Source organism: Drosophila mojavensis, unplaced genomic scaffold (genome assembly GCF_018153725.1).
Source record: "Drosophila mojavensis isolate 15081-1352.22 unplaced genomic scaffold, ASM1815372v1 contig_136, whole genome shotgun sequence".
In the NCBI taxonomy this organism is placed as follows: domain Eukaryota; kingdom Metazoa; phylum Arthropoda; class Insecta; order Diptera; family Drosophilidae; genus Drosophila; species Drosophila mojavensis.
Window position 1 is genome coordinate 12,756,198 of NW_025318667.1, and position 22,534 is coordinate 12,778,731.

Sequence of the window (22,534 nt, forward strand, 5' to 3'; positions counted from 1 at the left end):
GCGAATGCAAATAAATATTAAAACAGTCGGTAGAGAAGTGAAACGAAGTCAAACTTAATTAAGAAGACCCATGAAAAAGACGAGAGGCCAGATAAATCAATCAAATTTCGCCAACCAACCGGCAACAGCAACGCGTTGCCAAGGAAATTGAGTTATAAACATGCAACGATTAAACTGACTCTCCAGCTCCAACTCCTGCTGCTGCTCCTGCTGGCGTTGCTGCTACTCCTGCTCCATATCAAAGCAACCCGACTCAATTGATATTGATACATTGATATAAATAAAAAATATATAAAAAGAGAAGAGAGAAATCCTGACAGATAATGCTATCGATTCAATTAAACATGTATGTACATGCATATGTATGTATGTGTGTATAGCAATCAGACTTTTTGTTGAGTAAACTTTCGCGGTAATCATTTTACTCGAATTATTTAACTATAAAGAGCTCAGCCTGATATGTATTTGTAATAAAACTCTGCTACAGCTGCAGACAACAATTTAAAATGAGTATTCATAATGAGGATTTCCTTATTTATTTACATATTTTTATCATAGCTAGCAAATGACTGCTAACCAATGCCTTCTCTTTCACTCACACTCTGCGAGAGAGCTCGGAGGGCCCACTTGAGTGATATTCGCGGTGTATTTAACAGCGCTCAGAGAGCAGCCAATTGCATCGGCTCTTCAACAAGCTCGTTTGCGATCGGCTAGCAATCGTTTATTGTTTTCGTTGTTTTACTGCGCTCTGGTTGGTCCGCTTGGAGTGCAGCAGAAAGACTTTTGTGTATGATTTGTATGTATGCGTACGTGAATTGAGTACGGTTGCATGTGTGTGTAGCTGCGAGAGCATTCGCATTGACTATTTGACTCTTGCTCATCTACAGAGTCTTAGTATGCGAACGTTAATTGTACTATCTCTTTCTGACCAATGGTCGTTAAATGAACGTCACACGAATAGATCAACTCAAGGCGCTCAACAGAAAGGAAAAACGAAAAGAACCGAAGTGTGTTGCTGGGGGTAAGAGCGAGAGAGAGCATGATATTTTTCGGTTGCTTTCGCAAATGGAGCGTAAACAATGGAATTATAAACAGATAAATATTGGCAAACTATGATTACTATGATTATGTTGTAATCATATTATATTTTTATGATATTGTATAATTAACTAAATATTTTTAAGTATTTTTAAATTTATTTATGCAAATTTCACTTATTTTATCTAAAAATTATTTTTGTTATTAATAATTTTATACTTTATGTTTGCAACTCTCATTTATTTATTTGTTATTTATATTTTATAACTATTTTTATAATTTGTATTATTACTTAGAAATTTTTTAAACCAAATTATTGTTATCAGATTTTTATTGAATTTGCATTTCGATTTTTTTTTTTTTCTTATTTCTATTATTATTTATGGCTGGTATTTGCTTTATATTTTTAGGTTTAAGCTTTTCGTATCTGTTCTCTGGCTTTAATTTTCAAGTCCTGTTTACAGGACAAAGCCAATTATGTTGGAAAAATTCCAGAGAATTTGCATAATGTCAACAGTGCAGAGCTGACACTCTCACACACACACACACACACACCACACACACAGACTCAAACACACTTGCATCAAGCTAAAATCTCGAAATTCTGTGGCCAAATCTCTGCTGTATGTGTGTGTGTGTGTACTTTGGCCAAGTTAAGCATTTGCTTTTAATTAACTTGAATGCTGTACTCACAAAAAGCCAGCAGCAGGTGTTGCTGTAAGGGGCGTGCATTAAGTGGGCGTCACTGGACTCAACTCACCTGCAAAGATACCGAAAAGAGCGAAAAGAGAGAAGAAAATGTGTTAGAAAATATGCAGACAAGTTAAATTATATTATATGAATATCGGCTTATGGCACATGGTCTGGTCAGTATAATACGGGCGATTCATAATGGGAACAAGGAGTGCCCGTCACCACCCTCTCCCCCACACTCTCCCACCTCTCTCTCTCTCGCTCTCTATCTGCTACCTTTCTCGCTTATGCTGTCACCGTAAATGTAGTTATAAAATTCATATCAAAGTGAGCTCACAAGCCAAAATCCCAAAATCAGCTCCGCACACACACAAACACACACACACACGGACAGACACACTCGCTCTCTCTGTGTGTGTGTGTGTGTGAAATGTATTTGCCTATTTACAGCCTATTGCACATTTTGATGGCTCGTTAAGGTGGAATGGGGTTGCAAGGGCTGCGGCTGTGATGTGATATGTGTGCGTGTGTGTGTATGTGTGAGGGTAGTAAAAAAAACTTAGTCAAGCGCAAACCAAAAACTAAATTGAATTTTCTGCAGGACGAAATATGAGACACAGATTAAGATTGAAGCCCAGACTCACACCATCTCTCTCTCTCTCTCTCTCTCTCTCTCTCTCTCTCTTTCTGTCTCTCTGTTACTCTATCTCACTCTATCTCTTTTTGTTTCCTTCTTTCTTTCACTCCCTCGCTGCTTCTCTGCTTTCCACTTACCGAGAATGCTTTGAGAAATACCAAACACTGTATGATGCCCTCCATGGTATCGCCGGTCAGGCAAAATGTCCCGGTCAGATGGCGTCCCTTGCGTCCCACTGTGGCTGCGGCCAGCGAGGCATGGACCAGGGCGCGCTGCTGCTGCTGCTGCTGCTGGCCGGCGATGCCGACGACGCCCTTGACGCCAGCAGCGGCGCTGGCAGCGGCAGCGGCGGCCGTTGCCACCACCCCGCTGGTCAGCATGCGGGGCAGTGGGGCGGCGCGCATTAGACGCTCCAGCGAGTCCATCTCTGGCCTGCGTCTGTGTGTGTGTACGTGTGTACGTGTATGGGTCTGTCTGTCTATGCTGATTGCTATCGATAAGTTATCGATTAGCCGTTCACAAGTTGCGATTAACTGTTATCGATTATTGGTTGTTGTTGTTTTTTTTATTTTTACTGTTGCTTTGCTGACTTTTTTTTAATTCGTATTATTTTTCGTTCTTTTTTATTAGCTTTTTCTCATTGTTGGTATTTTTATATTGCACTAGTTTTGCGGTATTTTTTTTTTCGGTTTGTTTGTGGTATACGTTGTTGTATTTTTGTTTGGTTTTTATTGTTGTTGGTCTTTACAAGTTTTTGATTGATTGCTGCTCACACATTTGTTTAACTGAAAATGCGTGTTTGGGAATTTGTTTTTTAGTATATTTGATTTGATTTGTTTTCGATTTTCATTTTTCAATAATTCCTCATTAGAATTTGCCAACGGAACGAATCAAGAACTCAAATCAAACCGAGAGTAAAGAAAAGTCTACGACTGTCTGGCCGAATCGACGGCCACTGAGCAACTGCACCAGTTCCAGTTCCAGTTCCCGTTCCAGTTTCAGCGAAACAAAGTGAAATGAAACCAAGACGAAAGTGGAACACGGCTAATGCGACCCAAAAAAAAAAAAAAAAAAAAAAAGCAGAGAAAACAGTCAAGAAATTGTCATTATGATGACTTCGTACCAAAAGGAAACCGAAAGACGGCCAGACAGACAGCGAGACAGACCGAGCAGATAGAGACGGCAATAGCGGCCCTCTCTCTCCATCTCTCTTTCTCTCTCGCTCTGTCTGACAGCTAGTAACTCTTCTGCTCCGCTGACTGGGGACTAATAAAATGCAAGTTAAATGTTTGTTAAAAATTTATTGCCAAGAACTGAGCGCAGATATGTTCAAAGGCAGCCAAAAGACAGACAGAAAGAGAGAGAGAGAGAGAGTGAGAGGGAGAGAGAGTGAGAACGAGAGATACAAGGAAATGCAGAGTAGAGCAAATGTAAACTGGCATCTTTTGGCAGCTCAGCAGGCGACAAAAGTTGATGCTTCAGACTCTGTGAGGATAATACGAGATAAGCCTACAAATTTGGTAAAATTTCGGAAGATTCTTTTACGTTTTTTCCTTGGCCTTACAGGCATATTAAAAACTAAAAAATAAATATTTAATATTGTGTTAAGCCTCATGTTGCAAATCTTGAGAAATCTTAGCTAGATAAAGAAGATAAAAATGATAAAAAAAAAAGTGCTGTTGCTCTGCAGAGCAGTTAAATATCGATAAAATTCATATTAAATATCGATAATTGTACCCATCATGCTTTACCATCTAATTTTTAATTTCAAATTAAGAAATTACTACAGGATAGTGATTGAAAAATATCGATTGACAAATATCGACAACATTCTAGTTTATTATCGATAGTTTTAATTATTGTGCTTTTTGGCATTCAAATGCAGCCCATAAAAATTTTCAGTTGTGACCAAAATCATTTTGTCACTTGTGTCGCCTGCCAGGCTGCTGTGTGTGTGTGTGTGTATGTGTGTGTGTGTGTGTGTGCGTGTGTGCTGGTGTGTATGTTGTCTGCGTTTACAGTTAAAGAAAAATATGCATACAGAGAGACCCGCTTGACAGTCGTCAGCGCGTGGTCCAGTCTGCAGTCTATAAACCTTAGGATGCTGTACTTTATGCACTGTTGCCCCAGTCTCGACCCCCTCGTCCCTCTCTCTCTCTCTCTCTTCATCTTCTGCTCTCCGCTTCATCTTCGGTCCGAGCTGTTGGCTCTTCCGCTTCCATACGCCTGATGCTTCGAGCGTAATTTATCTGCTAGCAAAATGTGTGGCTGCGACTGTCAGCAGGACTCCGGGCTGAGCAGGAGTCGGCAGGGCAGGGGAGGGCAGGGTAGAGCGGGGTAGGGCCAACTGCCAGCAAAATTTATGCAGGCCAACGTATGGCCAACAGTTGCCAACACACACACACACACACACACACACACACACGCACTCACTTCATATCGAGTGAGCGAGCGGGAAGGTGGAGAGGGGGAGGAGGGGCTAGCTTGGTGAGATAGACTGTGTATTAACTGCAGCTAAATCAAAGTTTTGAACCAAGTTATGAATTATTTGCCATTGTGCAGCATGCGAAACATTTCTTTGTCGCTTTGTGTCCGGGACGAGCTCAGTCAGGAAACGACAACGGGGCAACCTTTAGCCCCAATTCAGCCGAGCACCGACTCCCCTCCCCACTCCCCTGCATCCACTCGCACTCTGGCTTCCTGCGCCTGCGACGAGGCTATCCGGCGGATGGGCCTCTCCCTCAATACCTTTTGCTACCTGCACTGTCATTGTGGCCCGGCCCGGCCCGGCCCGGCCTGGCCTGGCCCGGACCTGGTCTGGCCTCGTCGGGCTGTGCCTTTCTACAACATTTTTGTGGGCCAAGTTAATTTGAACATAAACAACAACAACAACAACAACAGCTGGCTGTGGCTTCATTTCTTTCCGCAGGAGGAGCAGACTAACAAATTTGTATAAAAATAAATAACAAATAGCAAAAGCAAAAAAAAAAAAATGAGAGAGAAAAGCGAAATGAAAAGCCAAAAAAAAAAAAAAAAAAAAAAAGAAATGATGAAGATTTTTCTCTTCTTCTTGTTCGCTCTTTTTTCTGTTGAGCTGAGATGATGAGGCATTTGACTTTCTGGGACAGTCGAGACACGTCAAATTCATAGACGACCCAAAACGAAAACAACAAAAAAATGTATACAAAAATTATTGTTGGGCTCAACAACAACAAACAAAAAACGAGCGAGCAAAAAAAAATTAAATGAAGCACAAATTAAGTGAAAATAATAAACCCAACGGCAAGCAAACCCAAACACACACACACACACAAAGAAAGGGGCGACTGACCAAAAAAGGCGTGACTCTGCTTCAAGAAAATGAAGCACTAAAGTTAATTAAAGCTTGACCGTCCGCACAGTGGGGCAAAAGCAGCGAGCGCCCAAGAGAAATGCCAAGAAAATTGAAGGAAAACTCATGTTGGCTAGAGGTGAAGAGATTGATTGATTGAATGACTGATTGCCGACATGACTAGGCTACAGTGTGACCAAATATTTATATAAAAAGTATATATCGATATCGATTTTGATATCGATTCGATTTTTTTTAAATACATTTGTACCAGAATTTGCAATTCATTATATGCTGCTTATTATCGGAGAATTTGCATGTACCTATCGATGACGATAAGACAATTCGCATACACATATCGATAGCTATTTAATTTAATGTATCGTTTATTAAAGTATAACGATAAGCTTTATCGACTGAGTCAACTTGCAAAATATTAGCTAAAACCTCGCTTAATAAACGATTTTTTTCTAAATATCGAAACTAAAACTGAAATCGATAACAATAAGTTTTTTAATTTATAAGACAAATTAATGAATTTTGTATATATCAGTAAAAAAATATATAAAATATAATATAATACAATATATATCTTCTATAAATATCACACATCAATTTTACGTAATATCGATAGACGATAGAAAACGACAGTTCGAAAGAAATAATTAAGAAACCCGGCTCTAAAAGAGCCACCCTAATGAACACAGAGGGCAGCAGATGCTTTCGATACGAACTCTCCAGCCTTTCTCTCGCTCTCACTCTCTCTCTCTCTCTGTCTCTCTCTTTATCTCTTGAAGCTATCGAAAATCTATGACACTTGAGCTGTGTCCAGAGTGAAAAACTAGAAAACTTATCGGACATAGGCTCGGGTGGCGCTTCCACTCTACGCGCGTATGTGTGTGTGTGTATGGGAGGGGGAAGGTCTAGGCTGGGGCTACGGCTTGTGGGGTCATGTGTCTTTGGTCAAGGCTAGAGTGCTTAGAATCCTTGCAAATGAATGGCTACGCATTGATCTAATGAGCTGTATTTACATTTCAAAGCAGCTGCAGCAGCAGCTGAAATGGGAGCAGCTGAAAGAGAATGAGAATTGTAGAAGTATCGGAGAATTGCGTGTGTGTGTGTGTGTGTGTGTGTGTGTGTGTGTGTGGGTGTGCGGGTGTGAGACTGTGGAGAGGAACGTTGGACAAGGGGACGATTGCATGCGATTTGTTTTATGGCCGGGCATGCACATTAAACGCGCAGTTAATCACACGCAATGGGCGTGGCCAGGCGCCTAGGCTCAGGGCAGAGCATACCCGGCGACAAATCAAATTGATTCGGCACTGCGCTTAATACACTGCACAACGCGAGCCAACCACAAGCTGGAGCCGGACGGCGGCTGTGGCAGTCGAGGAAGTGAGTGTTGGAAAATGCCATAGGCTGGAAATGTTCGGCAAGAGTTGAGTGTTGGCTAACGCAAGGATTTCAAAAAATCATCTAAGTTTTGTATTCCCAGAGTGTTATATAAAACTTAAGTGTTGGTTAGCGCTAGAAACTGTAAATTTCTTTTGACTATTAAGTGCTGGTTAACGCTGTAATTTAGTTATGTTATGTATGAATTGAGTTTTGGCTAGCGCTAAAATTGCTATGTGGAAATTGAGTATTGATTAACGCTTTAATATCGAGATGTTCTCGGAGAAGTGTTGACTAACGCTATAATCATGAAATCATGTAGGAGAATTAAATTGCATTGAAGCATTGACTGTTGATTAACGCTTTAGTTTAGATACATTATGCTAGAATTGAGTGTTGGGTAACGATATAAATTGTCTCTGAGGATTTAGTGCTGGTTAACGCTAAAATATCCAAATATATTCTGTGAATTGATTGGTTGATCTAAAGACCTAGTGTTGGCTAGTGACATCATTCTGAAGAGCTATCGTAGCATTAAGTGTTGGATAACGTTTTGATTCTGAGATATTTCTTAGTGAGAATAGCACAATAATCTAGAAGTTTTCTCTAAGATTCGCATTATAGTTTAGACTAAAATGAACACTTCAAAACTGTTTTAGAATTCAGTGTTGGTCAATGCCATAATTCGGACTTTTTGAATTTGGCGCAAATTCAACTCACATAGATAAACGAGAACTACCTATCCGGCTTAGTCTATCTTCGAGTGAAGTTTATCAGCTATTGTTGAAATGCCTTCGCTTTGCTAGGGTATCTGAGCTGCGGTTTGATCGTCAAACTGTTTCATTCTGTTTCTTACTTTTTTGTTAGACGTTTTTTGCTGTTGCTGTTATTGCTGGCGCTGCTGTCGTTTGGGGCTTTAACGCAGCATTATTAAATCACTTTTATTGCCATTGAAATGTGCGAAAGTTTTTGTGCGTTGCCGAGCAGCCGCGCCCACCACACGCCCATGCCAACCAAGGGACCGTACTATGTGGCGTATGCGTAATATGAGAGGCAAAGCGCTACTCATATTTTGTGGCTGTTGGCGGGCAGCTAGGCGACTCGAATCAAGTCATTGACAGTCACAAAGAGAGAGGGACAGTGGGAGAGAGAGAGATAGAGATAGAGATAGAGATAGAGAGAGAGATAGATAGAGAGATAGAGAGAGAGAGAGAGGTAGACAAAGAGGCAAGTGAATTATAGATTTGTTGTCTGTAGCTGCTGCTGTTGCTGCTGCTTCAAGCCATTGGCATGTGTGACTGACAAGACAGCTAAACAACAACAACAACGACAACAACAATAACAATCACAACAATAACAATAACAAATAAACAGAACAACACACAATGAGTCTTTGGCCACTTGAGGCGCCACAAACAAGACACGACACGAACAACTTGATAGCGAAGCAGAAAAAGCGTCTGCCTCGCAGCCATGTAAGGCCTAGCACTGCGTGGGTGTACACACACACACACACACACGCACACACACACACACGCAGACATGTGCTTCTGTTTGTGCGGGCCTTGGCATCACAGAGCAGAAACAAATCTGAGGCAAGTGAAACTCTCGAATGGCAAATGACGTCAGTTGAATTCAAAAAACAGCATTTGCTACAATTCAATTTGGTGCTCAACAAAAGTACAAAGAATTTCATAAGTTCTAAACGCTCGAAATGGGGGCGGATAGGGGCTGAAGCTGAAGTGAAAGGCGAAGGGCGGAAGGGGAATGGGGCGACCCATACGGCAGGCAGGGGGTTGGACAATGCAGAAATATCAATGTTGCGAGCATATTTCAATCGAAGTAACAATAAATTGGCTGCTGGGCCAGCATATGCGTTCATTAGGCATTATGAAACGCAAAGAGAGAGAGAGAGAGAGTGAGGGAGACAGAGAGAGGGCAGCAAGTTGGACATAGAGATAAAGAACCAATCGAAATTGTCCTTTGAGCTAACTTTATGAACGTTGCTGCCTCGGCTCATGCCACAATGGGCACATTTTTGCTTTAATTTTGCATTGACCTCCCATAGGCTCTGTCGTCCTTCCTGTTCACTTTCCTCCTCTTCTTTGGCTCCTTGATATTCAATAAAACTTGCAGATTCCCCGACTGATTAGGTTTAGCTTCATCAAGCAGTTGATACAATCTCAACTCGGTTCCTTGAAGTCTTTCTATTCTCATTCAAGGTCTAATGTCTCTGCTCTTCCACCTTTACTTGATCTGAATTGGAGTACCGTTAGTTCAACTCTTCTTATTTCTCCTTTTGCAATGCCCATTATTTTTGTATTTCTGAGTTTAATATTAATTTCTGTAAATTTTTAAATAAATCTGTAAATTTTTTACATTTAGTTAGCTCTGATTTAGGTCATATTGCTATTGATAGACTCATATCTGATATTATTTGTGACTTAAGAATCGAATTTCGGTCTCTTTAACAAGAGTTCATTTCCACTCCTCTGCTATTTCCTTATACAAGAGGTTAGTTTAACCTGCCTATAGCCAATTTCTTCTATGCCAATCGATAGTTAAGCAATAGTATTTAGCGACGATACAACTGCTATCGATAGTAATTCGCTATTTGCTCTTGCGGTCGATTCACAAAACTGATCGATAAATAAAAGCCCACAGTGTTATCGATAGTTAGCGATATTGATATTCGCCATACGCAACTCGTTCAACTCAACAATCATTCGATAGTTAGTCAATTCATCGGCATTAGCAACTCTCCCGAGCCAAAAGGCAATATCTAGTAGGCCTATCGATAGGCATTCGATAGCCACATCCAAGTGGAGCTCTAAAGCAGGCCAGGAACGAGCTGCTCAGTTGCCTGCTGCCAAGCTAAAGTCTAAACAACATTCAGACTCGAGCATTCGCACACACGCATAGCTCTCTCTCTCTCTCTCTCTTTGTCTCTCTCTCTGTCTCTCTCTTGGTCATCGTCACTCACTCACTCTCTCTCAAGCAGAACAGAACAACAACAACAACAACAACAACAATAGAAAACAGTTCACAAAACTCAAAAAACACAAAACAAAAAAAAAGAAAACGCAAAAGAAACCGTATTTTATATATATTTTGTATTCCGGAGCAGTGAACAGAAATCTGCCACGCCAAGATGCCGACCATGATGCCGTGCGTGACAGGAAGGGGGCGGCCGCTGCACGCGGACTGCTACGACCGGCGGGGCCGCAAGATTGGGCTGGAGCTGGAGAAGCCCATCCGGCTGCCCAAGCCGGAGCCAAGCGAGTTCGCCTTCAAGCGGCAGCCGCGCGTCTCCATTTGCGAGAAGCAGCTGGCCGAGGGACTGCTGCAGCAGCGCGAGGGCTTTCTGATGGCCGGCAAGAGGTCGAGCAAGCACCGACTGCAGCCGGGCCTGCCGCCGGGCGCGCTGCCGCCGGGCACAGTGGCGCCGAAGCCGGTGCGGCTCTTTCCGCAGCCGAAGCCGACGAAACGCAAGGGACTCGGCGGCGAGGCCACCTACTTCCATGTGCAAGGCCGGCCATGGGAGTCGATCGGGTATGCGACCCTGGAGAAGGAGCATGTCGATCGCTTGAAATCATCGCGCCCGCCCACCGCCGAGGAGATCCAGGCCGAGGTGGAGCAGCTCAGGGAGGAGGAGCGCCAAAACAAGGAGGAGGAGAATCGCATGCGCAGCTACTACCATGAGATCGACGAGGCGCGACGCGAACGGGAGCTCGAGGTCCAGCGACAGATCGATGCTGAGGCCGAGGACGACGATGCAGAGAAGGCAGCGGAGGCGAAGCGTCTGATGGTGTTGCACAAGTCACTGCAGGTGAGTGAAGATGGCAGAGTGATCGATAGAATGCAATTATCGATAACACTAACATACGACCGTGATCGATTGTAGTAATCGATAACACGTATATATAATACTGATCGATATTAGCTTTAGATAACATTAATATATAATAGTGATCGATAACAAGAATCGATAACTGCTAGCGATATCAGCAATCGACTATGGTTGATAGCAGTGTCGCCATAGCAGTTTTCCATAGCTGTAATCGATCAAGCTATTAAGTAGAAGCAGTTAACTTTGCCAACTATTGATAGCTATACTCGATAAATATTTGTATTACCACCTAGAAAAGTTTGAATCGATAACATAATTATTGATGACAGATGTAGGCTAAAAATCATATATTTATATTAATGATTAATCGATTAATATAAATTGTTAACAGCTGTCGATTATCAACGATGAAAGTCGATTATAAAGGTTGATAGCCGTGGGAGTAAACTATATCTGTACCTGTTGGAAAAGTTTTCTCCTACAAGAAACAAGCGATAAATATACATTTTTAACAGTTATCGATTATCAATCATTAGGATCGATAATTGTAGAATTCTTCTTATTTATTAATCAACAATGAGAATCGATAGTAATTATATAAAATAGAAATTGTTAAGGAATATGCGATTAGTTTTGATATGTTATCGATTATCAATCAATAGAATCGATACTAGTATGAATTTTTTTTATATATCAATACATTAATAGATGCAATGAGAGATTCTCAACAATGAGAATCAACAGTAATAGATATCGGAATCGATAATTTACATCATTATAACCTATCGATATTTATCGCTGTTGTCGCATTGCAGGCACGCCATGAAAACGATGTGCGCGTCCAGTCGGCGATTCGCTCGATTGGCGCTGCCAAATGCAGCGCCATGTGGACGGCACAGATCGAAGAGCGCGCGATGATGGAGCGCCTGCAGGCCGAGCATGATGTGGAGCAGGCGCGCAAGGACACGGCGTTCAACGAATCCAAATGGGGCTCGGCGGCGGAACAGGATCTGGCGGCGCACAACAAGCGCCTTGCATTCGGCAATGCTGTGCGCCAGCAGATCAACGACCACCGCCAGCTGCGCCATATGGCCGAGGAGCGCCGGCGCGAGGAGTCGCGCCAGATGCGCGATGCCTACGAGGAGTACAAACGCTTCCAGGCGGACCACGCGGTGGCCACCGGCCAGCGGAAGAAGAACTATCGCAACGAGCTCTTCCACTACATCAAGCTGCACCAGGACTTTGGGCGCATCCTGTGCGAGCAGGAGCAGCGCGACGAGCTGCGCGCCAACAAATACGTCATCGAGAAGGAGGCGAAGCGCCTGGAGCAGCGCCAGCAGAAGGCGGCCATCGATCTGGCCAAGGAGCGCAAGCGCGAGGCCCTCTACGTGATGCAGCAGAAGATTCTCGATGCCAACGACAATCGCGAGGAGATGCGCCTCCTGGCCGAGCACGAGCGGCTCGAGCGCAAGTACCGCCTGGAGGAGCGCCAGGCGGTGGAGAAGCGCCGCCGTCAGGCGGAAGAGCTGCGCCAGGGCAATCTGGAGGCGATGGCCAACATCAATAAGCTGCGCGCCTGCTACTATGCGCAGCGCCAGCGCGAAATGGACGAGATGAAGGTGGACCGGGCCAAGTACGAGGAGCAGCAGAAGATCGAGCTGGAGAAGAAGCTCGGCCGCAAGCTCGATCTGCACGAGGGCGTCACCGCCCAAATGGAGGAGCACGAGCGCGCCCGTCGTCGCGAGATCGAGAACGAGCGCCTCGAGAGCGAGAAGGCGCGCGCCATGGAGAAGCAGCGCCAGAAGGAGATCGACATGGTCATCAGCGTCAAGCTGAACGAGCTGGCCAAGAAGAAGTGCATGCCGCAGGCGGCGCTCCAGTCGCTGACCGGTCGTGTCACGCACGCGCGCGAGCCCAAGCTATCCGCTCACTTCCTGCCATAGAGAGGCGGCGTGCCGGGTGGGCGTGGCAAATGTTTGAACGTATTCTGGTTCTGCTTGCGTTTCTTCTTGTATTGTGTTCGATGTGATTGTGATTGGAGTGACAGCTCATAAAGGGGACACACACACACACACATACATACAGCTACCTACTCACACACACACACACACACACAGCAGGCTGGCATTAAAACTTGAAGCATACTTTGTGGCGACATTTCCTTCTTTTCTTTTCTGTTCATTCTTCTCCAGCTGCGGGGGCGCTTGTTAGCTGTCAGCTGCAGACTTGTTAACTCAACAAGTTTTACAAAACACACACACACACACGCACTGCCACACACACTCACACATGCAACTCATTAAAAACAAAATCGAAAACTAAAGCAAATGTCGAGTGCATAAACCAAATGATAAGACCCAGACGAAACCCAAACAAGTCCTGCGGAATCAGTTGAGGCTTTGATTGCCAAACAGCGAGAGAGAGAGGGGGAGAGAGAGAGAGAGGGGAAGAGAGAGAGAGAGAGAGAGAGCGAGAGAGTGGTAGAAGTTTGCTGGGGGGCGGAATTCCTGGTATATTTTCTGGGGTTTTTTTTTGGCTGGTAATTTGTTTAGCCTTCACCTAAGCCTGTCAGCTCCTGCTCCTGCTGCTCCTGCTGCTCCTGCTGCTGCTAAGGCAAATCTCAAGTCTTTGATAAATTGAATTGGATTTGTCGCACTGCTAGAGAGACAAAGCGCAGCTTTCTAGATAGATTATGGACAATATATAACTAGAGATTATGGACACTGTGTGTGAGAGCGAGAGAGAGAGAGAGAGATGGCTAGGAGCGACAGGAGTTAAGTGACCCTTAAGACCTTTTGATTTAGTTTGCATTTGCAATGAAACTAAGCCCTAAACTAGTTTATCGATTACGGTCAGTTATCGATATATAGAAAAAATGTAATGAAAACAAAGCTGAAAATTTTGTTTTAAATAAGCAAGTGAATTATAAGGATTTCTAGTTATCTCTGTTAGATCTTAGAGATCGTACGCATATAGGGATGAGAGCGAGATAGCTATACAATAGGCGTTAGACAGGCCATTCGAACAGGGTCGTTATGAATGACAATAATCAAAGCGACTTGAAATACTCTTACAAGAAAAGCATATTCCGAAATTTTCATTTGAATCCAGTAATCGGATCTAATCTCTATACAAACTGAGTCGCTATAACCGTATTGCACTGTAGTTTTCTTTTGTGAAGAAAGCGCAGTAGCTTCAACTACTTTTCTCCTAAGAGACTCATGAGACTCTCCTGCTTGAAGCTCTCCCCCTCCTCTCCAGTCTGTTAAGTCTATGAAACTAGCATTTCCGGCGCTCTATTTGGCTGTTGTCAGCACAAATGAGTTGTGAGCCCGCTACGATAAGGCAGGGGTGAGGGGGGAGGGGCGAGGGGGAGCGGGAGGTGCTGCTAGAGAGCAGCTCTGTGAATCAAAGTGAATGCATGCAGTTCGCAGTTTCGCAGTTTGTAGTCGGTGCACAATTCATGAATATACATCAAAGGCAGGCAATGCCAATTTCGATACGCTTCGGGCTTTGAATGCGAAACAGATGCGAGCGAGACAGTAAGAGAGTGGGCGAGACAGAGAGACAGCGAGAGATTGAGAGAGATGTGTAGCGAGCGGGTGCAGAGACTTGGGAATTGTGATTCAGCTTTCATTTCAGTTTGGGTTCATTGCTTCGCTTGTTGTCATTGTTACTGTTGTTGTTGTTGTTGTTGTTGTTGTTGTTGTTGTTGTTGCTTAATGTTCTGGAAGAATATTACCCTTGACTGATTTGAGGCAAGTGCAACTCATGCAGCAGCAATCGCAGCTGAGTCTGAGCTGCGGCTCAAGCATAAGCATAAGCGAGACCGTGACAGGGAGAGAGAGAGAGAGAGAGGGGGAGGGGGGAGGGAGGGAGTGAGAGTCCGAATACTGTCTTGGATTTTGCTCTTTTCTATTGTAAATATATATCTTGTAATACTCTGTTGCTAGGCGAGCGTTTGGCAGCTAAGCTCCGTTAGCTAGACAGAAATATATATTATATATATATATTATATATATATAGGTATATATAGGTATATATAGATATATGCATATATAAATTTATCTGTCTGCTGTTCCTAGAATATATTATGCAACTGCAAAGGCAAATCAAAATCTCATTAGAGATTACTACAGTTTGAGCGGCACGTATTAAGCTATACAGTTTAAGCAGCACTTTGGACAGTATTAGAGAGCAGCTTTTTACAGTTTGAGAATCTGGTATATCTTGTATCTTGAATCTTATTTTGATAGTTTGAGAGCCATGCACACATATGGAATTTCATTTCTACAGTTTGAGAGTCACGTATTGGAATTTAACTCGACCGTTCGTTTGAGAGGCACATCTAAAACATGATTTTCATTTGTACAGTTTGAGAAGAACATCCTAGCATTACATTTCATTTCTACAGTTTGAGACTCACGATGGAATTTCATCTGCACAGTTTGAGAGTCATCGTTTTAATTGATAAATAGGTAAAGTCAGTCTCAGATATTCAGCTCAATTGCTCTCCTACAGTTGGGGAGGCGCTGCTTTGGCCTTGCAGTTTGAGAGTCACTGGCATATTTGGCTGCAATGATGAAGCAGTTATGAGTCGCCAGAGAATCTTGTGCAAGGGTGAGCATGTGTGTGTGTGTGAGTGTGTGTGTGTGTTGTTGTTGTTGTTGTTGTTGTTGTTGCTGTTGGTCTTCTTCATATAATAGCAATGCTAAACTGTCATGGCAGCTATCATAAACACACACATAGACACACACAGACACACACACACACACACTCACACATATGCAACATAATTGGCAGCAAGAGCTATTCTACACCAAAAAGGCGAAGCTAACTTTTTAACGCGCCATTGTGACATGTGTGTGTGTGTGTGTGTGAGTGTGTTAGTGTATGTGTGTCTCTGTATTAGTGTACAACAAGCCAACCACTGAACCCAATCAGCAAAGCAACATCAAACAACAACAACGGCAAGAATGAGAAATAGCAAAAGAAGAAGAAGAATGAGCAGAAGAGGACCAGCAGCTGCGCTGGCCAGCAGCAATTCAGCAATGCTTCGCACACACACACACACACACACATAGAGAGAGAGTAGCCGGAATATGGTATGTATATAGTAAAAACAAACAATAGTAAAACTGATTAAGTCGGGGGCAAAACCACATCAAGCTAAACGATGATGAAGAAAAGACCAAAAGATTACGAGCATTGAGAAAGGAGAGAGAGAGAGTGAGAGAGACAGAGAGGGGAAGAGCAGTGAGGAGCGGGGTGAACGGCAAGGACTAGTAAGGACTTGCGGACTTTGGCCAGGGATAGACGCGAATGTGAGCCACGCGGACTTAACTAAACATACACCAATACACACGCACACACACACACACACACACACACTCATACAGAGAGAGAGGCGAACAATCGATGGCAGCTCAGTCGCAACAGGAGCTGAGCAAGTGGAAGGAAATGAAAAATAATGCGGGTCTTAGGGCTATGCGAAAGTGCGTGTGTGTGTGAGTGTGTGTGTGTGTGTGTGTGTGTGATTGCGTGTATGAAATGAAAAGGAAGCAAAAGTTGAGGGTTGAGGCAAAGAAAGCAAAAAATACGCACATCTATCTATCTATACATATGTATGTATGTATGTATGTATGTATGTATGTATGTATGTATGTATGAATATGTATGTATGAATATGTATATGTATATTAAGTTAAGAAAAGAAGCAAACAGTAAATGCTACCACATATCGAATAATTGAAAGGGATTCACACAAGCTGCGCAAAATGAGTCGAGTGTGCAGCAGCAGCAGTAGCAGCAGCGGGTATGCTCGACTAATAAATAGCCTAGAAGCGAAGGCAGTCAAAGAGATCAACTTGAAGCCAGAATTAGAAGTAGATAGAAAGAAAGAAAGGAACGGTAGAGATAGAGAGACGGAGAGAAACAGAGAAAGAGAGAGAGAGAGCGACAAGAAAAGAGAGGGAGAGAGACAGAGTGAGAGAGATATACAGAGGGGCAGAAAGAGAGAAATAGAGATAGAGAGAGAGAAAGGAGAAGTAGAGATAGAGATAGATAGAGAGAAAGAGATAGACGGGATGAGAGAGAGGGAGATACAGAGAGAGAAAGAGAGAGAGGGCGAGAGAGCTAGACAAAGAGAATGAGATGGGAGGTAGAGAGCATGGAAGGTAGAAGAGAGAGAAAGAGAGAATGAGACAACGAGAGAGAGAGCAGAATAAATAGACAGAAAGATAGAAAGGGGGGGGTAGAGATAAAGAGAGAGAGAGAGAGAGAGAGAGAGAGAGAGAGAGACAGAGTAAGAGAGACAGAGACAGAGAGAGAAAGCGAGGTAGAAAGAGAGAAAGCGAGGTAGAAAAAGAGAAAGACGTATGAGAGAGTGAGGGAGGTAGAAAAAGAAGGGAGCGAGGCAGAGCGTAAAACAGAGCGTGAATTTCAAATTTTTTTAAATTCTATTAAAAAAATATATACAAATATTTTTAAAGTTAATTTTTCCCTGTTTTTTTTATTTATTTATTTGCTTTTTTTTTTTCTTCATTTCAAGCTGTTTTCAAAATATTGTGAATACCACTAAATGGCAATGTCCAGCACTTTACTTGGCATACAGCTATACTACATGTAGCTCACTCTACATACATATGTACCTATACACACACACACACACACACACACACACAGCTTCAACTTGAGGCTTGTGCATTTGCATAAATTTCGAAAAATCTCAACGAAGTTTTTAGCTTTGGCTCCAGCAGCTTCAACTTTGCAGCGACAATTTGTAAGATATGATAATAATGCGCTATCAGAGCCGCAGTGTACAGAGAATATACATACATATGTGTGTGTGTGTGAGTGTGTGCGAGTGCCCAACAATTATATACAATTTACTTTGCATAACAGTCGAGGCGAGTTGGAGCACACACAGACTTCAGTTGCCTGGCTACAAACAAAAGCCGCTTGCGGCAGCTGCAGGATTCAATGGGAATGGAGATGGTGAGGGCGCGGGGGGGGTGCGGAAGGGAATGGGAATGGGAATGGGGTGGGGGTCTGGGAATTGAGCTTAAGCTAGTTAACATTTTGCTGGCATACAACGAGTGCGAGAATAGAGAAATCTGTGAAGCAAAACTGAATCATAAACACAATAACCAGAAAACAACAACAACAACAACAACAACAACAACATCAACCGCAACAACAACAGCAGAGCTCAATGAATATGTTTTGTTCGAAAAATGCCTTCAATGCTAAACAACAAGTGAACTTTGATTTGCCCAGGGAAAACTAACGAAGCGAGTGAGAGAGAGAGAGAAAGACAGATATATATAGAGAGGGAGAGAGATGAAAGAAATACGCCCTAATTATAGATGCATGTTCTGTAAATAAATATTGCATGTTGTACAAAAAGATATCCAACAAAAGCCAACGTTTTACCTATATAAGTACACTTTATTTATGGGTGGAACAATTTGGAGTGCTCTAGTCGGCTTTGACCGACTAGGCGATACCCTGAACCCCAATGGGATTAATACAAAAAATGAAATAAAATAAAATAAAATAAAATAAAATTGTACAGTCGATAATTCGTATCACGCTATATTAAAAATCGCGATAAATCGAAAAAAAATTGTATCCGCTTGAAAGAAATTCGATCTCAATAATTATCGATAATTTGAATTTGTGTGTAAAAAAAAAAATAATAAAAAACTGATCCCCTCGTCCTTTCGAATTATCGGGATTCTACTGTATTAGGAATTAAAAAAAAATTAAAAACTTAAATTAAAAAATTCAATTGAACAAATTATAACAAACAAACAATATTAAACAAACTATATTACAAATTAAAAAATTCTATTGAAAAATATTTTTTTTTAATTTCTATAATATTTATTTATAATTTACTATGATCTGTTTATTGATCTGCTGTTAAAGAGAAATCAAATTTGTATCGATTAATCGTAATACATAAAAATATAGAAAAAAGTGAAATAAAAAAAATTCATAAGACTTAAAAATGATCGATTTATAATAAAAAGTGACTTCAAATCAATTCCCAATCTTAACAAAACACCGACAACTTTCAATATCCCAACATTCCGAGTATTCATAATAATGTTTATCGTTTTCTAAGAAACCAAAAAAGTGATCGATAACATAAAATGAACTCGAAATCAGATCGCATTGGGTTCAGGGCATAGACGAATCGAAAACAAAATAGAATGAAAACATTGGCACTATAATCTAAAGTTTAGACAGTCTCTTACTAGTGATCGGGCCGCACCAAGCAGCTGCTGTGAGGACCCTGCCTGGAAATACGATTATAGAAGAGGTTAAACACTTAAAGGACTAGAGCAGGCATTTGTGGAGTGAGTGGAGCGATATACAGATGTGAGAGAGATGTTTCGTGAACGGCAAAGCAAACTAATTTCAATTTGAGAATTGCAGAGTGAGGCTGGTGGCGAGGTGAATAGTGATGGCAGGTGTGGTGAATAAGGTGAATACCAAATGAAAAAATCTCTTGGAATGACAGTGCAAGAAATTAAAATATTCGATTGGCAAATTTGAGTTGATTGAATTATTTCCGAACAAAAATTGATCGATTCGTGTGTTGAAGCTCGCATCGAGCTTGAGATTTTTCTCGTTTTCGTTTGCTGTGCTGGAGCATAATTTGCTAACCTTGTGTGGGGTATTTCGCAGATGGAAATTTTGTGATTTTGCTTGCATTGTTTTGCGATTATCGATTATCGATTATTGAATTTTGTTGTTTATATTTTGGCTTTTTGTTTTTTTTTTTGGTTTTTTTCTTTTTACTTTTTGCTGTGAGGCGATAGATGATTGCGATTTTGATTTGGATTTGATTGTAAAATTTTTGATTGCTCGATTTGGATCGATAATTATCGATATTGAATTCGACTGGTGCAAAGGTGAGTTTAGCGCTTTTTGTACCAACAAAAAAATGAGTTGAGCTTTGATAAATTTGATTTGATTTTGCTTTTCGTGTGAGTGTTTTTTTTTTTTTTTTTTTTTTTTTTGCGATTATCGATATTTGATTTGCGATTGCGATTGCGATTAGTGGATTGAAAGTTTAGAACTTCTCCGATATGCTATAGATGCGCTTAACGCTCACGCACTTGCGTCGCAGGCGTTCGCATTCGATTTCACGAAAATCGGCGTGCGAACTGGAACTGGAACTAGTGGCCAGGCAGTGGTTCGGCTCGCCACTCGCCGCTGTCAGCCCGATCCCTCCGATGCCAATGTCGTCGATGGCGATGTGATGGATCCGCGGCAGCTGCGATGCGGCGCAGATGTTGGGCTCGCTGTTGGCGCCGCCGGCGTGGCAATCCGTAGCGTGGCTGGCGAGTGGATCCTGGTCGAGCACTTGCTCTGCCTCGTCGTACTGCTGCTGCACTTCCTCCTCAACGCACTGTGGACAAATTGTCTCCTGTTGCGGCTCCTGTTCGTCGTCCTCCTCCTCCGACTCAACTTGCTCCTGCTCCTGCTCCTGCTGCTGCTCCGCCTCGTCCTCCTCCTCGTTCACGTCGATGTGGCAACGCCTCCTGCTCGTCCGACGCGTCGTCGCCGTCGTCGCCGCCTGCGTGCTGATTATGGCACGCTTCAGCTCCAGGAAGAGCGGCGCCGCCGGCAGCAACGGCACCAGCTGCGGCTGGCAATCGAACAGCCCCAAACTGGCCGCCGACTCACCCGCGGGCAGCGGCTGTGTGGTGACAACCGTGTGTGGCGAGCCGTGCGCCCCGAGCACGCCGTGTGCACTGCCCTCCGGGTGGATGCGATTATCGGAATTGGTGGCGGAGAACTTCGAGAGCAGCGACTTCGAGCTGGCCTTGTTCTTCAGCTGCTGCTGCTGCAGGTAGTAGTAGTCGCGTGGCAGCGACGAGGTGGCATGCAACGGATCCTCCGGATCGTAATAGCCCAGTGCGGCCGGACGGAACAGTCCGGGCGTGCTCAACGAATGTGGCTGCTGCGATTGAGATTGCGATTGCGATTGCGATTGCGACTGCTCCTGCTCGTAGGAGTCACTGATGACGCTCGCTGTGGAGGCGGTGGGCGTGCTGCTGAGCGTCGACTGAGAGCCAGCGGCAGCGGCAGCTGCAGCAGCTGCGAATTGGGCGCCCAGCAGGGGCGTGAGGCCGGCCAGAAATTGTTCCTGCTGCTGCTGCTGGCGCTGTTCGTCGAGTTCGCGGCGATAGGCCTCGATCTGGTCGCTCGGTGAGGGCGTGTTGCTATGGATGCAGCCTTGAAAGAAATCCAATGCTTCGTACAGGATAAAACACAGGCCCAGGACAAGAAATGTCTCCATCATAAGGAACAAACAGCCATTGGAAGTGCAGCCGGCGAACGAAACGGAACGGAAACGCGAAACGGAACGAAACGGAACGAAACTGAACGGAACGGAACGGAACGAAACGAAATGGAATGTGAGACGCACGAGAGCCGTTAACCGTTACAGCTTGAGCCGCGACGAAAACGTTTTGGCTTTCGCTTTGCTCTCCTCGCGTTTGCCTTTTGTTGCTGTTCCTTTTGTGTCAGTGTCTGTGTGTTGGTGTGAGGGTGTGTGTGTGTGTGTATGCGGTGTTTTTTCGCGCTTATTGTTTTACTTGATTCTTTTTACACTTCATTTTGTTTTGACTTCACATTTTCGACTTTTTCGCTTCGTTGTTTTGCTCAACGGTTTTTCCTTTGTTATGCAACACTTAAATCAATTTCGAATTCGAATTCGAATTGGAGTTGTTTTCGCAGTTGGCTTTTGTGCGTGAATTTATTTGCATAATTTAAAAGCTGTTTAATATATAGATATATATATATATATAGGGTTATCAAATATATATATATCTATATATATCACTTATAATTCTCTTGATCAAATTTTGTTATTTCTTTTGCGCTGTGCGTGTGTGCGGAACGTGTGAGAATTGAAACAGCATACATACGCATACATTTACACATACACAAATATATATATATATATACATATATAGCAGAATAAATATAATACATAAAAGAGATAAGCAAGTTGCAGTCGGCTACTACCGACTGCTTAATACCCATTCACAGATAAGTCTTCATTCAGCATTAACTTCGTAACTCTATCTACAAAATATTGGAAAAACATATTTATTGTTCAATTTAGCCAAGTATTGAGTGCATATATTCCAAATTTCAGGTTCCTAGTTCAATGGAGGCACTAGATATAGGCAGACGAACGGAGATTGGACAACACAGAGAAACTCTTTGAACTCATGAATGAGTATTGTATTGAATATAATATATATATATACATATTTACACTAATATACATATTTACATTTCTATATACATAAACCTAGGTAGGTATACTACGATTGAGAACTTTCTTCGCTACCCTTTGGCCGTCGCCTGAAGGTATGCAACAATATCTTTTCGGCTTGCGATTCCCTTTGTGTGCGGAAGGAAAAAACGTAAACAAAAGTGAAATTTAAGAAAACAGCAAAAATACCAAACGGTAAAAAAAAAAATACAAAACAGAACAAAAATAACGGCGAACCGGAAGCAACTTTATTGTCTTCTGTGGGCGTCGTTAAGCAGAGCTTAGAGA

General features: G+C 42.8%; 4 protein-coding genes across 10 annotated transcripts in view; 1 reads left to right on the top strand and 3 right to left on the bottom strand.

The window, feature by feature from the left end:
* The window catches only part of LOC6583696 (neurobeachin), a 105,293-nt gene extending 102,319 nt beyond the window's left edge, over positions 1–2,974 (bottom strand). For 2 of the 6 annotated variants that reach the window (XM_015161395.3, XM_015161400.3), the window contains exon 1: positions 2,506–2,973. In XM_015161395.3, coding sequence (XP_015016881.1) covers positions 2,506–2,793 — 288 coding nt within the window. In that variant the 5' untranslated portion in view covers positions 2,794–2,973. Of the gene's footprint in view, positions 1–2,505 lie in introns of all 6 variants that reach the window. The other 4 variants (XM_015161394.3, XM_032732022.2, XM_032732023.2 and 1 more) reach the window with 3 other exon arrangements.
* LOC6583703 (neurobeachin) overlaps positions 1,414–22,534 on the bottom strand; it is a 185,485-nt gene continuing 164,364 nt past the window's right edge. Inside the window, exon 2 of the mRNA XM_044006946.1 lies at positions 1,414–1,798. Within this exon, the coding sequence (XP_043862881.1) occupies positions 1,790–1,798 (9 nt within the window). The 3' untranslated portion in view covers positions 1,414–1,789. The remainder of the gene's footprint in view (positions 1,799–22,534) is intronic.
* Positions 3,093–21,738, bottom strand: LOC6583699 (histone H3.v1). 2 transcript variants are annotated; one of them, XM_044006935.1, is made up of 3 exons: positions 19,618–21,738; positions 19,206–19,247; positions 3,093–3,153 (listed from the first exon to the last, which is right to left on the bottom strand). In XM_044006935.1, the coding sequence occupies exon 1, from the start codon at positions 21,260–21,262 to the stop codon at positions 20,027–20,029; it is 1,236 nt and encodes a 411-aa protein (XP_043862870.1). In that variant the 5' UTR covers positions 21,263–21,738; the 3' UTR covers positions 3,093–3,153; positions 19,206–19,247; positions 19,618–20,026. The 2 variants fall into 2 exon arrangements, with proteins under 2 accessions (XP_043862870.1, XP_043862869.1); XM_044006934.1 differs by lacking the exon at positions 19,206–19,247.
* On the top strand, positions 10,134–13,096 carry LOC6583698 (trichohyalin). Its single transcript, XM_002009327.3, has 2 exons — positions 10,134–10,920; positions 11,757–13,096. Exons 1-2 carry the CDS (start codon positions 10,243–10,245, stop codon positions 12,882–12,884), a joined length of 1,806 nt encoding a protein of 601 aa, XP_002009363.1. The 5' UTR covers positions 10,134–10,242; the 3' UTR covers positions 12,885–13,096.